Source organism: Micrasema longulum, unplaced genomic scaffold, assembly GCF_059751315.1.
Source record: "Micrasema longulum isolate JH-2025_06_02 unplaced genomic scaffold, ASM5975131v1 h1tg001179l, whole genome shotgun sequence".
Lineage (NCBI taxonomy): Eukaryota > Metazoa > Arthropoda > Insecta > Trichoptera > Brachycentridae > Micrasema > Micrasema longulum.
The window spans coordinates 145,940-160,230 of record NW_028278366.1 but is presented as its reverse complement, the minus strand read 5'-3'; the positions used below and the strand labels follow the sequence as shown (position 1 = coordinate 160,230).

The 14,291-nt window shown below is 33.7% G+C and overlaps 1 protein-coding gene across 1 annotated transcript; it reads left to right on the top strand.

Annotated features, from left to right (window-relative positions):
* Positions 1-2,488: 2,488 nt before the first annotated feature.
* LOC148276614 (uncharacterized) lies at positions 2,489-13,298 on the top strand (the record flags this gene model as incomplete). The annotated part of the gene is made up of 4 exons (XM_088234029.1): positions 2,489-2,638; positions 4,953-5,115; positions 10,143-10,403; positions 11,112-13,298. Coding segments are annotated over 4 exons (840 nt in total), but the record flags the coding sequence as incomplete, so codon positions are not given.
* Positions 13,299-14,291: the final 993 nt, after the last annotated feature.

Here is a 14,291-nt window from a genome sequence, read left to right as displayed (position 1 = left end):
TGTAGTAGTAAATATAAAAATATTGAAGTAACAGAGGCGATGTATCATAGAATAAACAGTCAAACAAGTGTAACACTTAGTACATTTTTATAATTTAGAAAAGAAGTGATTAAAAAGTAATGATTTTAATTTGTATAAAGATAATTGAAATAAATCTAAGTTTCCATGTTTGTTCGCTAACATGCAGAGCCGTGGAATAGGTGAGTATTTAGAATAATTTGAACTATGCAAATCAACAGCAAAATAAGTATTTTTTCTCGTCCCACGCTGTCTCACATAAAAATTCACACAATTTAAATGTTGGGGACTGTCAAGAACACTATTGAATAACTTGAAAAGCAGCACTAAATCTGAAATTTCCCTTCTATCACTAATACATATTAATTTTAACTGCTTCATTAAACATTTATAGTTAAGCTCTTCAATTAGAATATTTAATTTGAAATTTATAAATCTTAAAAACTTCTGTTGGACCTTCTCCACACTGTTTGTATGGGTAGCAAAATGAGGACCCATATTCTCGCTGGCTTCTCACTAGGGGCATGTATAATATTTTTAATGCATCAACAGACTTAAACTCTCTTGTTGTTCTCATAAATGATGTGCTGTACAGTTCTTCATTGTACCGAATGGGCCACTGACTATCCTCTCTCAGTGGTCCGCAGATTCTTCGAAGTACTTTTCATTCTAAAGCGTCCAGCATTTTAGCCATTTTTACTGTCAGTACATTTTCTTGTACTTAAGTTTTGAAGCTTTAAATATGTACTTTTGCCTTATCGTTATTTTTAGGCTATTGTGTCATGAATAAAAAACAATGTGTATTGTGTTTGTAATAAGTTTTAATTTGTATAAGAGTAGGTAAAACACTGAGATTTAAGAAAAATTTATTTGGGTATGACTTTATTTCTTTGAACAATGCAATTCGTATGTAAAGCTCTTAAATTTTTAGATTTGCTGCGTAATATATCTTATAAAGGAAATAGAACTTCAACAATGTTCGATTATGTCCAAATGCTTGCAGACTGGCTGGATTTTCTCCCTAGGGAGTTGTTCGCCTTCATGCAACATTTAATAATATAAATTGCAGCGCGTTCAATTATAGGTTAGTTTAATTCCTGACGATGAGGTGGTAACCTCAAAACCGGTCAAAGTGTAACTCCAAATTAAAGCGGCTTATACAACAATGTTTGAGTATGTCCAAATGCTTGCAGACTGGCTGGATTTTCTCCCTTGGGAGTTGTTCGCCTTCATGCAACATTTAATAATATAAATTGCAGCGCGTGTAATTATAAGTTAGTTTAATTCCTGACGATGAGGTAGTAACCTCAAAACCGGTCGAAGTGTAACTCCAAATTAAAGTGGCTTATACAACAATGTTTGAGTATGTCCAAATGCTTGCAGACTGGCTGGATTTTCTCCCTAGGGAGTTGTTCGCCTTCATGCAACATTTAATAATATAAATTGCAGCGCGTGTAATTATAAGTTAGTTTAATTCCTGACGATGAGGTAGTAACCTCAAAACCGGTCAAAGTGTAACTCCAAATTAAAGTGGCTTATACAACAATGTTTGAGTATGTCCAAATGCTTGCAGACTGGCTGGATTTTCTCCCTTGGGAGTTGTTCGCCTTCATGCAACATTTAATAATATAAATTGCAGCGCGTGTAATTATAAGTTAGTTTAATTCCTGACGATGAGGTAGTAACCTCAAAACCGGTCGAAGTGTAACTCCAAATTAAAGTGGCTTATACAACAATGTTTGAGTATGTCCAAATGCTTGCAGACTGGCTGGATTTTCTCCCTAGGGAGTTGTTCGCCTTCATGCAACATTTAATAATATAAATTGCAGCGCGTGTAATTATAAGTTAGTTTAATTCCTGACGATGAGGTAGTAACCTCAAAACCGGTCAAAGTGTAACTCCAAATTAAAGTGGCTTATACAACAATGTTTGAGTATGTCCAAATGCTTGCAGACTGGCTGGATTTTCTCCCTAGGGAGTTGTTCGCCTTCATGCAACATTTAATAATATAAATTGCAGCGCGTGTAATTATAAGTTAGTTTAATTCCTGACGATGAGGTAGTAACCTCAAAACCGGTCAAAGTGTAACTCCAAATTAAAGTGGCTTATACAACAATGTTTGAGTATGTCCAAATGCTTGCAGACTGGCTGGATTTTCTCCCTAGGGAGTTGTTCGCCTTCATGCAACATTTAGTAATATAAATTGCAGCGCGTTTAATTTAATTCCTGACGATGAGGTAGTAACCTCAAAACCGGTCAAAGTGTAACTCCAAATTAAAGTGGCTTATACAACAATGTTTGAGTATGTCCAAATGCTTGCAGACTGGCTGGATTTCCTCCCTTTGAGTTGGCATGATGGGTATTTCTACCCATCTCTAACTACCTTTCCCTCATAAAGTGTGTTTGTTATATTCCTCTTCCTTTTTTTTGTATTCATGACTTCTTATCTAACTAATTTTGCTGTCTGCAGGAAAAATTCATCGCTGCCCAAGATAGAAGAAGAGAGGCCGGACAACGACTGCTCAACATGCAAAGAAGACTGAAAGAGATACACGAAGAGATGCAGAACACCCCCAAAGGGGATCAGAAGTATCTCAGGCTGGTCACAGATGAACACAAGGTAACCAGGTCCGATATATTTACTAGAAATCACATCGGGGGTTCCTCAAGGCTCTTTCTTTGGACCCCCATGTTGGGATATCATCCGTGTTAGATTATCCCAATTTAATATTATTTAATTGGAGTTCTTTAGAATGATGTTGATCATGATTATTAAATGATACGTGATTAGGAATACTTACATGAGATTTATTTTCACTGGAGGCAAGAATGATTATTTTATTTATTTATTTTATTTTATTTTATTTGGGATTTTTACAGCTATTACATAAACAAAATAAGTAGAAAAATCTTAACAATGCTAAAGCCAATTAAAAAAATCCACTGTAAATATAATGACACATAATATATAAGAAAAGAAGTTTAGTAATTGTATTTGTGTGACGTTTGTATTCATGTGTATGTGAATGTGTGTATGCATGAATGAATGAGGGAGAGGATACATGTGCGTGTGGGAATGAATGAGGGAGTGGGTGCGTAAGTATAAAAAATAATTATTTATAACTTGTAAATTGTATTAAAAATGGTACAATAAAGAGCTTAGTAAAAAGTTAGAAACCTTTTTGTTAAAATTCAAATGACGAAATGATATAAATTGTATTTTTTTTTTTTTAAAGTATGTTAAATTTCAAAACCGTATTCTGAAAAAAAAAAAAGCATTTTATTTTAAAATTTAACTGATACTCATCGAATGAATAATGTGCGACGAGTCCTATACAATACGAGTACGGTAGGTAACCACAAAATGCAGTCTACGAAATAATGACAACAATAAAATAAGGTTTGACAACACGCGAACATTGATTCAAAACGAACATACAAATGTCGAACAACAAATATCGAACAACAAATATCGAATATCAAAAGTAAACTTATTTAATTCCCGACATAAACCAATTTTCCATGCATTCCTATCACAAAAATATGTAGATATTTCTTTTTTGTGAAAACTCATGAATTTAGAAATTTTTTATAAATAATTTGACTGATTCTACATTGTTGATTTTTAATACATGTGTAAGGATTTTATAAATCTACAAAATGTAATTTTTATTTTATTTAAACTTGTAATAGTTTTGTTTTTAACATGAAAAAACCTTCTACTGAAAAATTTACATTTTGTAGATATTTCGCTTTGTTAAAACGGTCCTCAATTATCAATGCCAAACATGTCGCATTTTTCCTGGGGCATATTTTTTTATAATTTCTTTTTCAAAGTTATGTGTGAAAACATTTATCCACAATATCCATATTTATTATCATTATTGGTTATAGGCAGGCAGCCTTTGCTGATGCGCCCATATCTCGTGTACTGCTTTTGTCCAAGTTCTTTTTCCGTCAAAAAAGCATCCAAACAGTTTTTGAACTGGTGATCGAAATGGAATGGACAACTAGACTTGCCAATTTATTCCAGTCTGAAAGTATCCGGCTGGAAAGGAAGTTTTTCTTGGGATTAAGGTGGAATTGGAGACGATAGAGCTTCAGTCATATTGATTTTGAAAACACAATTGATCTTTCTAAATCCATTTAATATATCTGTACCTCAGAGGCAGACGGATGCAAATCCAAACGTCAAACGTTCAACAAAAGCCTAAAGAATCTACTTTCTCTAAGTGATTTCTAATAATTTATAGCATTGCTTTGTATTCTTATAGTCCTTAAAATATGCTTGATTAAAATGACAGCTGTCAAACTAACGTGACTAGTGGTGGGGAAGTACTGAGCACTGACCATGTACCGCTCAAATCCATTTTATCAGTTTTTTTATGCAAACATGAAACTCTGTTTCCGAAAATTGATATAAAAACGCAAAAACAGCCTATTATAGTGTGTTTAAGACAAAATTCACTAAAAATAAGACATTTTATACTTTTTTTCATGAACAGCATCAAATGAATTATTTTTTTATTCGATCGATTTACATTGATCAATTTGTCCCATCTCTAACATTTTCTCAAAATTATGTATCCTTGTAAGAACGTCGTTAATAATTAGGTTTATTTTAGTTTTAAAGCTGATTTTATATAATTATGTTGATTTATATTATATTCAAGCATCGTATTAAAAAAATAAATGAACATGCCAAATACAAATGATTTTTCGTGTGTTAATATAAATCACTCCTTAGACGTTACTACAAAGTTATGTTGTCACTTTTGCTGACAGCTGTCATTCTAATCGAGCATTGGTTCTTTCATTATAAGTCTTACATTTCTTCAAAATCAATGAACATGATCATAAACGCCTTCTTCAAACTTGGGATTTGGTGTGGGCGGCGGACTAATCGGCCGGACGGTGCGTGTGTTTCCCCGCAGACTATAGTCGAGGAGCAGCACCTGCGCGAGGAGTTCTCGTCCATAGAGCGCGAGGAGCGGGAGCACTTCGGGACCATGTCCGCCGCCGTGAAGCTCAGCCACGAGAGGGAGCGCGCCCACGCGGACCGCAACAAGTACTGGTACATAGTGGCGTCGCTCATCGGTCAGTACACTTTTTTGTTATATTGTTACTATTAAAATTGCTCTAAATGCCACCGAACTTGGTTATATTGATCAGAGAAATAGCGAGATCTCGGATGTAACGAGGAAGCATTCGTTGATACTTTGATTCATGGTTTTCGCCATACAATTATTCACTGTTGTGTCAAGCTACTTCTCGGACATACCAAACAAAAATATTTTTTAATTTTATTTTATTTGGGAAACCAACAGCTCTACATACATATTTATAGTAAACAAACAGATATAGTGTATAAACTCAGAACTAATAACAGATTTCCACAAAGTATACAAAGTTAATAAAGAAAATATATTACATATTAAATAAATACATATAATGATGTTATAACTTATATTTACATATAAGTTATTAATTTAAAAAATACTTGGTACATTTCCACTTATTTATTTTGACCAATTAGCGCTTTCACCCTCTAATGGGCATCTTCAGACTGGTGAATATTTTATTTATTTATTTAACTTTTTGTACATAATGTTATTTGTACATTGGCGGGCTTATTGCCAAATGGCAATTTCTTCAAACCAACCAATAAAATAAAAGTTTTATTTTTATAATTCAAGTTACTTCTGTATATTCAGTAGAAAAAAGTAGAATTCAGTAAAAAAAACATATTCAAAAAAAAGATTAAAAAGTTAATATATAAAAATAGAAATAAACGTATTTGTTTATAAATTACCTTAAATCAAAACTATTATTCAACGGGAAAAAGGAAAAAAGAGGAAAAAGGAAAGGAGAGATTAAGGAAGAGAAAGGAGATGTTTCTTCAGACGTGATTTAAACAGAGATAATGTAGTAACATCTTTGATGGTGGATGGGAGATGATTCCACAGTCGAGCCGCATGGACACTATATGAGTTAGAGAAGAAAGAGGAATTGTGGATGGGTATTAAGAGAGTGCCTTGAGAATTAGAACGAAGAGGTAAACCATGAAATGATAAGCGTTGAGATTTTTCACTCAGGTATATAGGAGCGTTAGGACTATGAAGTACATTAAACAGAAGTGAGAGGGAGTGATAGTCTCTCCGCTGTCTAATTTTGAGCCATTTCAGTTGCCTACAGTGTAAGGATAATTTTTATAAAACTAAATATTATCTTAAGTGTAGGTACATTTTAAAATAAGTTGAAAATTATACAATACGCAATATTGCAATGGAACAGAGTGAGACAAATTATTGAAACATGTGTTGGCGGTGTACTTTAAGAGAATATTCTATGTTATGAAAAATATTTATTGTTTTATTACAATGTACAGGGTCTAACTAAGGGGGCTAATAAGGGTGAGTTTTTAAATTCTATCTGCTGATTTATTAAAACTCCATGGCTATTATTTTTTATCCTATTTATTTCTAAAATTTCCAATCCAAAAGTTAGATAGATGAAATTAAGTATAAGTTGTATTAAATAGAAGTTATTACATCATTACAATGGAATTCCATCAAGAATTGTCAATAAATAATTAAAATAAAATAAAAACATATAAGTTCACACATATAAAAATGTTATTTTCATGTACTCGTAAATATTTTTCAATAATCAAATATTTTATTTTTTAATTTGGTAATGTATCCAAAATAAAACAAGTTTATTGGATTGTAATTCTACTTTATTTTTTATAAAATATACAATGGGTATATTGTGACGCGTTTCGTCTTGTTAGAACATTTTCAAACAAACTAACTTAAATATTTACATGGTATTTTATGTTTGTGGATTTTTATACAAGCCAAAATAAGTAGAGTAATTAAAATTCAATTAGGGTATACTGAGTATATTGGAGGAATATTTTGGTTATATTGGGGAAAAACCTTCCATTATTTAAAAACATTTGTAAGGGTATGACTTTAAAATTAATGTAATAATTATAAAAATATTGATTTCATTTATACAGGTTTGTTTTGAAAATTATTGTTGAAACTCTACATTGGTGTTTTACACAGGTTTCATTCATGTATAATGTCAACTAAGGTAAAATACATTCAGATTTTATAATATTATTTCATTTTAATTTAATTTATTGGGAACATTACAAGTTTTTATATATTTAGTAGGTATATAATAAATAAATAAAAAAATATTATACTCGTACATAATATGGAATAACAAATTTACAATAACAAGATTACAATTATAAATAATTAAGTTTTTGTTTTTGAAAATATTAAGTAAAGGTGAATTAACTAGGTTTAACTGTTCATTTATAAGTATATTAGCTAGGTTATTGTCATTTTTTATTATTATTTATTATTTTATTTTTATTTTTAAGAACAGTAAGTTATTGTAAATTGGGCGGGATTAGGACAAGGATGCTTGAAGAGAGGATAAGGAGGGGAAGGGAGATGTACATATTTATTATTATAATGTCTACTAAGTTACATAATGCATTTTTAGTGTAAATTTTAAATCTGACAGAGTGATGTTTTTGTAATCTGTCTTTAAATTTTGTATTGTACACTGAAAAAGTCTTACAAAAAAAACATTTTCAACATACAATGTTTTACTTATTGGTACATGCAACATGTGGTATCGTCTACAAATCCTGGCTGGCACATGTATTGTTATTAAGCTAAGTAGTTCTGTACAGCCAACTATTCCTGTCATAATTTTGTGAAGCAGTAGTTGGTCTGCACACACTCTGCGGCATTGTAGAGAAGTGATTCCATGGTAGGTGGAGGCAGTGAGAGTTGATACATAAGAAATACCGGTTTTGTATTTTAGGTACTTTATAAATTTGTTTTTAATATTTTCTATTCTTGTTATATATATATGGCATACTGTATCTCAAATGGCTTTTGACAAACTTATACGATAATGAAATTAGGGCCTTTGGATTATCAAAGTGTTTACTCATTCGAATTATGAAACCTAACATGCTCAATGCTTTGGAGGTCATTTTATTGATATGCGATTCAAAAAGTAGTTTTGACTCTAAAACAATCCCAAGATCTTTAATTTCGTTCTTTCTCATTATTACATTATTGTTTATTTTGTAATCAAAATGAAGAATTTTTGTTTTCCTTGTGAATATTCAATTCAATTCAATTTCAATTTATTTATTTTAAATATAACATATACATTACAAAAATATATTCAATACGTACATATTATAAAAAAGGAAAAAAAATACACGAAAGAGACTCATGTCAAAGGAGTCGAAGAATCCTGCTCCGGAAAACCCCTTCGGATACATGGAACAGATCAATATCCAGAGCGATGTTGTTCAACATAGCGGTAGCTCTTCCAACAGGCATAACCATAGGCAGGTTGGTCCTGAATATCGGAATATGAAACAATCTATGCTGACGCTGTCTTAGGTAATTATCAGGAACATACAAACCAATGCTCATCATAATTTCAGAATTATCGATCATACCGCGCAACAATCGATAAAAATGTGTGGTCAAATACACATTCCTTCTAGTCTCTAAACTGTTGTAGCCAAGCATACCCTGGAGAAACTCGGTCGGGTAGAGCCAAGGATAATACCCGCACTCTCTCATGTAGAGATATCTCAGAAACTTCTTTTGGATTTTCTCTATCATAAGAGAGTACTTCAGTTCATGTGGCCCCCAAATCATCGAGCCACTCTCGAGTCTACTTCGCACCAAGGAGTTGTAAAGAGTTCTCAGTACGCGGGTATTTTCGAAAACCCTGGCAGTACGCAGAACAAATCCTAACATCTTCAATGCATCACCACTGATTGTCTCTATGTGTTCATGAAATGTCAGAGTGCTTACAAATCTAACGCCCAGATCCTTAACATTCGATGTTCGTATCAGATTCTGGTCATTCATTTTGTAGCGAAAAAAAAGAGTTTTTTGGGCCCTAGTGAAGGACGTGACCGAACACTTGGAAACATTAAACCCAAGTTTGTTTCGCCTTCCCCATTCAGATATATTAGATATATCCGCTTGGAGAAGACGAAAATCGTCAGAAGTTGTCACCTTTAAAAACAGTTTTAAGTCATCCGCAAACAACAGAAAACGCGAGTTCAAAATTACATTTTTAATATTATATAACACAGACACATTTATTAATATTCAAAAACAGTTTATTTTCAATACAATAGTCAGTTAGACGATTAAGATCGTCTTGAATCATGAAGCAATCTTCTCAAGATTCAACTTTAGCGTATATTTTTATATCATCGGCATAAAGAAGAAATTTTAAATAATGAAAGCAAACATCAATGTCATTTATATATATATATATATAAGAAATAATAGGGGACCGAGTAGACTTCCCTGGGGAACACCAGAGGAGATTTATCCGCTATAAGTGTAGAATGTGGACATCGCCAGTTGCCTCCAGGAGACCATCGCCAGCCAGCATTCTCGCCTCCTCCCGCGTCAATCCAGCACCTTAGTTCTGCTGAATAAAGTCGAAAGATCGTCATTGACGGTCTTTAAAGAAGAGGCAACTCGGGGTTAGGTTCTCCTGAGGCATGCGCAGGACGTGTCCAAGCCAGGTCCACCGCCGCATCCTAAAGACGCTCGTTATAGGAGGCTGCTGCGTCCGTTCTCGAACTTCAATGTAAAAAATACTTGTCTGTAAACTCTTTCACCATAGTAGCCGCTCGATTGTGGAATAATCTACCCACTAATGTTAGAGACGCCCCTTCTTTATTTACATTTAAGCCAAGATTGAAATGTCACTATCTATATATTTAAATTGTTCCTTTATCCTTCTTCTTTCCTTCCCATCCCCTTTCCTCTCTTCATAGCATAGTGTTATTTTTTTATTTTTTTATATATATTTATTTTTGTTAATCTTTGCTTTTAATTTTTGTATAAAATTGTAAGATTCAATATGTCCATGTATTTATAATGTTCTCAAACTGAACGGTTTGGGTAGGTAGGAAGAAATTGCCTTAAGGCAATATGCCCGCCCTTATATGTATATTTATTGTATATACATAAAGTGTCAAATAAATAAATAAATTTGAACAAACTAAAAATATTTAAAACTTAACAAAAGTATTATCTCTCTAGGTACCGCGTTTGGCGTGCTGGGCTCCACGCTGAACAACCGAATAAAGATGGCGGAGTTCCGCGAGATGCTCACGGAACAAATGGAGCGGTCCAACAGCGTCCTGCTGTCGCTGGGCGCGGTGGGGGGCGGGGCCCTGGCCGGGGGCCATCCTGGCCCGCAAAGCAGCGCCGGCCCGGCAGAGACGGCTCGGCAAAATCAGCACCTGAGGGACGTAGAAATGAGGGTAGCCGCAATCGCCACTAACCAGGGGACCATTTTAGGTAATAATTAAAATAAAGCTTAAGTTATTTATTAACATATTACAACAGAGATGAAGAACATTTTAGAGAAGGTAATATAGAAGTCTAGGCATCTACACTGCTTTTATCATAGTATTATTATAGAACTTATTCTTATCTTCCTTGTTTCATATTGCTATCTCTAAACTCTAAACTAGAAATTTTACAAAATAAAGCGATGAGAATTGTTCTTAAGAAAAATAAATATAGCAATGTAAAAAAAATGATAGATGAACTAAAATGGTTATCTGTAAGAAGGAGACTTAAATTTAATATGTTGATATTTATACATAAATTTTTTCACGATAAATTACCAAAATATTTTAAGGATAAAGTTGTCTTAAACAAAAATTGTCATGAATATGCTACTAGACAAAAGGATAAAATAAGACTACCATTATTGAAAAGAGCTGAGTCGCAAAATTGTTTGATGTATAAGGGTTTAAAAATGTATGATGAGATGCCTGAATGTATGAAGAATGAAAAGTGTCTGAAAGAATTTAAAAATAAATGTATAAGTTACTGTAAGGAAATGTAAATATATATAGATGATGTAAATGTACATAATAGTTTATATTAGTTTTAATATAAGCTAACTTAAGAAATAAATAAAAATAAAAAATAAAAATTATCTGGAATAAACAAATAAAAACACACAATCAAGACTAACGGTTTAATTTTTTTTTTCAGATCACATGCGCAAAAACGAAAGAACCGTCAATATCCAGTTGGAAGACATAAAGCGACTCATCATAGCGTCCACGGCGACGAGCGCCAGGTCCGACCAGGCGCTGAAGGACGCGATCAAAAAGGCGTCCGCCAACTCCGTCACCTCGAGCGACTACTCGCACGACTTAGTGGCGAAACTAGGCGAAAACGAAGAGTATTTTAAAAAGGCGTTCTTCACGGGAATCGTCATACTAGTCATCCTAGGAATCATAGGAAAATTAAGCTAGAATATTTACAGATGAAGAGACATTAGAAAAAAATGTGCTTGAATAGTAAAAAATACATTGTGAGGCCCAAAGGGCTGAAATTTCCGCGCCCGAGATCACAGTAATTGAGGCTGTAGTCTGATAAAAAGAATGGAAATCAAACGATTTTGCTATTTTAAGACGCACCTCCCTTTAAAATCACGCCATTTATAAAAAAATAAATAAACATACACAAACAAACAAACAAACCATCACGCCGTTTCTCCGTAGGGGTAGGCAGAGAGGATAGAACGCCACTATCTTGGCATACAGATCTCGCTTCCTCTACATTTTGACACGTCCATCTTCAAGTATTTGATGGACTTGATCGTGCCATGTCTTTCTCGTTTTCTGCATCCATCAACATTCGCATCGTAGATCCTTTTAGTAATTTTTTCGCTATCCATTCGCTCTACATGTCCAAACCAACGGAGCACCCGTTTCTTGATTCTGTCGATAACGCATGTGTCAGCCTTACACATTTCACGGATCCCGACATTTGTGCACCTATCATACATCGTTTTACCACACATTTGCCAGAGGGATCACATTTCGACAGCATTCAACCTACTTTCATCATCATTTTCATCAATCATCAATAAACATGAAATAAAAATTTCCGACTCAATTTCCTCAATTTTATATTTTCCCACTTTTTACGCCGAATGTTTAGGTCCTATTTTTTTCCATTCATTCTCATTTAAATATCCCCCCAATCAACGTTTTTTATATTTTTCACAACCCCCCCCCCCCACCCCCGGTTTTACGTTGAAAACTTTTCGAAACTCATTCGATCTGTCAAAAAAGCCGAGCCACGTGCCGCCGCGTTTGCCCAAAATGGTGATTAAAATCAAGGTAAATAAAAAAGTGTGTCAATTGTTGTCTCCAACTAAATTCAAAGAAGGTTCAGTGTGATTGACCATTCTGTTTAAGTGCCCAATTTTGACATGTTACTAAATTGTAACATGCGGTTGACGCATGTTTAGGAAGAATTAAGTCTCAATCAATAAATTACAGTGCAGAAAGTTGAAAAATTTGGTAATAGAAATATTGTTCGAAGTTATAAACATTATTTGGAAATAAGATTTAAAAACAGTTATCATAAAAGTGTGAAACAGCATTTTTGGTCAAAAACAGCTTTGCAGATCAAAGCAGATCTTTTGCGCACAAGCGACTGGTTCTTCCATCATGACAACACGCCGGTCCACACCGCTCTCTCCGTAAATCTGTTTTTGACCCAAAATAGGGTATTATCACTCGGGAGGAATATCGGATTTGACCTACTCTACAATTAAAAGGTTTTTAAAGATTCTCCTAGTGTTTATATAAACCCTTATAATTAATATTTTCATTCATTATTTTTGTTTCGAAAATAAGGTCTTTTGAAAACGATCGTTTCGTAAGTTGGTAATAAATTTTGTCACAGTAGTTCACGAGTAATGCAATCATTTTAATGTTGGTAATGCCACAGGCCACAGATAGAAATATAAGGAGAGTTGTCTATTCATATTATCTTAAGCCCACCACACACTCCAGTCCCAGGCACTGACAGATAAAAGTGAAAACGGATTATATTTTACATCTTGAATAGTGAATTTACAAAATGTTTTGAACAATGGAAGGATCGTTTGCAGAGGTGCGTTGTGGTCAAGGCAGAATACTTCGAAGGTGATCAAAATTTGGTGTAAAAATATTAAAAAATATATAAGTTATGACGAAATTCCTGTTTTTTTTGGGTCCCCCTCGTATTTTATAATGTTACTGTAAGCAAAACTGACTTTTATCACCTAGTGCTTGTTATATAGTATTTATGTAAGTTGTAGATAATTATTTAAGACCATTTTCGATCAATATTTTACTTGTTATTGTCGATATGTTGTTGAAATAAATAAATTTGTACAAATATTTGCTGTTTAAATCTCTCAACAATATTTTGAGTTTGTCCAAATTTTTGTAGACAAGGACTGGATTCAACTCCCCGGGGAGCTGTTTATATTAACATATTACAACAGAGATGAAGAACATTGAGAGAAGGTAATATAGAAGTTTAGGTATCTAATTACTACACAAATCATACCAACCTTGATGATGGATGTTGCACGCGATCGGAAGCGTAAAGACGTCAGAAAAAACTCAATTTGCCAAGTTCAAATGATGGTCAATCGAAAAATAATTAAATGAAACTCATATGCTCCTATCGCACTGTGGAGTGAAAAAAATCTAGATCAAATTTCCTATGTTCTAATTTTATTAGTTTAAATATAAAATAATTATTTTGTTGAGGTTATGCCACTGACATGAGAGAGTGCGGGCATTATCCTCGGCTCTACCCGACCGAGTCTCTCCAGGGTATGCTCGGCTACAACAGTTTAGAGACTAGAAGGAATGTGGATTTGACTACACATTTTTATCCATTGTTGCGCGGTATGATCGATAATTCTGAGATTATGATGAGCATTGGTTTGCATGTTCCTGATAATTACCTAAGACGGCGTCAGCGTAGATTGTTTCATATTCCGATATACAGGAGCACTCTGCCGTTGGAAGGGCTACCGCTATGCTGAACAACATCGCTCTGGATGTTGATCTGTTCCATGTATCCGAAGGGGTTTTCCGGAGCAGGATTCTCCTACTACTTTGACATGAGTCTCTTTCGTGTATTTTTTTTACTTTTTTTTAACATGTACGTATTGAATATATGCTTGTAATGTATATGTTATATTTAAAATAAATAAATTTAATTGACATATTAATACACATAGGCCTGCCCTGGGCCCTCAAAAATGATGACACGTAACGAATGCCCAATGAAAATTCCATTCAATGTGACTCCAGCGGTTTATCTTTTAAGTTACATATTTTATTTAGATGGCGTTTTGGGTTTGTACACAACAAG